This window comes from Chrysochloris asiatica, unplaced genomic scaffold (genome assembly GCF_000296735.1).
Source record: "Chrysochloris asiatica unplaced genomic scaffold, ChrAsi1.0 scaffold00017, whole genome shotgun sequence".
NCBI lineage: Eukaryota > Metazoa > Chordata > Mammalia > Afrosoricida > Chrysochloridae > Chrysochloris > Chrysochloris asiatica.
In genome coordinates this window covers 32425965-32427767 of record NW_006408535.1, presented here as the reverse complement: position 1 = coordinate 32427767, position 1803 = coordinate 32425965, and the positions used below count along the sequence as shown (strand labels likewise).

The following is a 1803-nucleotide window of genomic DNA, read 5'->3' as shown; positions in this document are numbered from 1 at the left end:
GAGGGACCAGTCACTGGAGAAGGATATCATGTTTGCTAAAGTAGAGCAAAGGTGAACAGAAAAAGACACTCAATGAGCTGGATTGGCACAGTAGCAGCAGCAATGGGCTCAGATGTAGGAACAATTGTGAGGTTGGCCCAAGACCAGGCACTGTTTTGTTTTGTTGTGCATAGAGCCACTATGAGTCGGTACTGATTTGATGACACCTAAAAACAACAAGACACCACCCATAGTAATCACATAACAAATATTTTCCACCCTTCACACATAAATATCACACACATTGGAATTTACGGTAGGCATAAGGAGAATCAATATTGAAAGTAATAGTAAAAATCCTGGGTTAGTCAAGAAAAGATGCCATGTAAGTTGAATGTTGAAAAAAGGAATTTATGAGTAAATCATAAAGAGGAGATAAGGGTATTATAGACAGAGAAACAGATTAGGTAAAACCATAGTATCAAGAAGCAATGTGATGCATAAGTTTAGATTGTTTAAAAACATCCGCATATGAAGTACAAAGTAGAGAATAGCAAAGACTGTTGGTGTAGGCAGGACCCACCATTTGGGAATCACTGAACATAGGCTTCTAATACGGGGAGAACTGTAGCACCTCCATATCGTGTATGCTATCCACAAATCCGCTCAAGCCACAATGAAATTCAATGTAGCTGTAGCTCCTCCTCCCTATGTAATTAGCTTTTGAATTCTTCAGCTTACAGGTGAGTACTCTGAAGGGTCGCTGCAGCCAAATATACACATTTCTGTACCGTTCTTTCCAAGTCCGGAGACAAACATTCTGAATTATCTGCCGGGGGGCATAGATGAATATGTGAGACTCCTTGTTTTTCGGACCCCTTATTTTCTTCATGAGGACATCACATTTGTATTGGAGGAAGTCCTTCCGTACATTCAGTTGGTGATGTCTCATGAACTCCTCCTGGGAGACTTTCAGGCCACTTATAAGCTGCCCCCATAGGGGGCACAGTAGGACCAAGACAGGGACCAGAACCTTCAGAGAAGATGCCATCTCAGTCACCAAGATCACCTGCAGGTCCACAAGAAAGAGAGAGGGAAGTATTATATAGATACTGCCTTGAAATCCCAGCTCCACCTTGAAATCTTTTCCCCTGCCATTACAGACCCTTGAATCCAATTTCACTATTTGGTGCCCAGACTTGAACATCACAAGTCTCAGTAGATAATACAATTGTTAAGAACTGAAAAGAAACTGCAGTCTGAGGCAACCTAGCAAAAATAAAAAACATTGAAAAAAATATATGAAACTTATTTTGAGAATTCCAAGCATTCACTGTTCTCTCTGGAATAACAACTCTCAAGGAGAGTTTGTTCCCAAAAGAGAGGGTAACCTAAGCTTTGTGTCTGTGAAGTGGAAAGACTTGTCTCCTTTTAAGGGAAACAGAACAAGATTAAGTAATTGTAAGATATTTTCTTTCTTTCTTTCTTTTTTTCATCTCTTTGCGCATGAACGCTAAAATTTAAAGACAATGAATCCTTCTCCAGTAGACCCCAAGGAGATAACAATCCAATTAGCTTTTCCTATCTATATCTTCTACAAAACTATACAGGTCTTTACACAAAGGTGACACCATTAGAACATCATTAATCATGGACTAACCTGCATGCTGTTGACTTTAAGGACAATAAAAGGATAGAAAAAGAAGAGACAAATGTGGAAGTCAGAGAAAATACCTTCCCGGATGATGTAGAACATGTGTTAGAATTCTATATTAATAGAAGTGACATCTTTTCCAATAGGTTTATGTAGTTCAATGGTTAACA

At 39.2% G+C, this 1803-nt stretch overlaps 1 protein-coding gene across 1 annotated transcript; it reads right to left on the bottom strand.

The window, feature by feature from the left end:
- Positions 1-589: 589 nt before the first annotated feature.
- On the bottom strand, positions 590-1735 carry LOC102832311 (epididymal secretory protein E3-beta-like). The gene is made up of 2 exons (XM_006835548.1): positions 1640-1735; positions 590-1048 (listed from the first exon to the last, which is right to left on the bottom strand). The coding sequence occupies exons 1-2, from the start codon at positions 1733-1735 to the stop codon at positions 590-592; spliced, it is 555 nt and encodes a 184-aa protein (XP_006835611.1).
- Between the last annotated feature and the right edge of the window lie 68 nt (positions 1736-1803).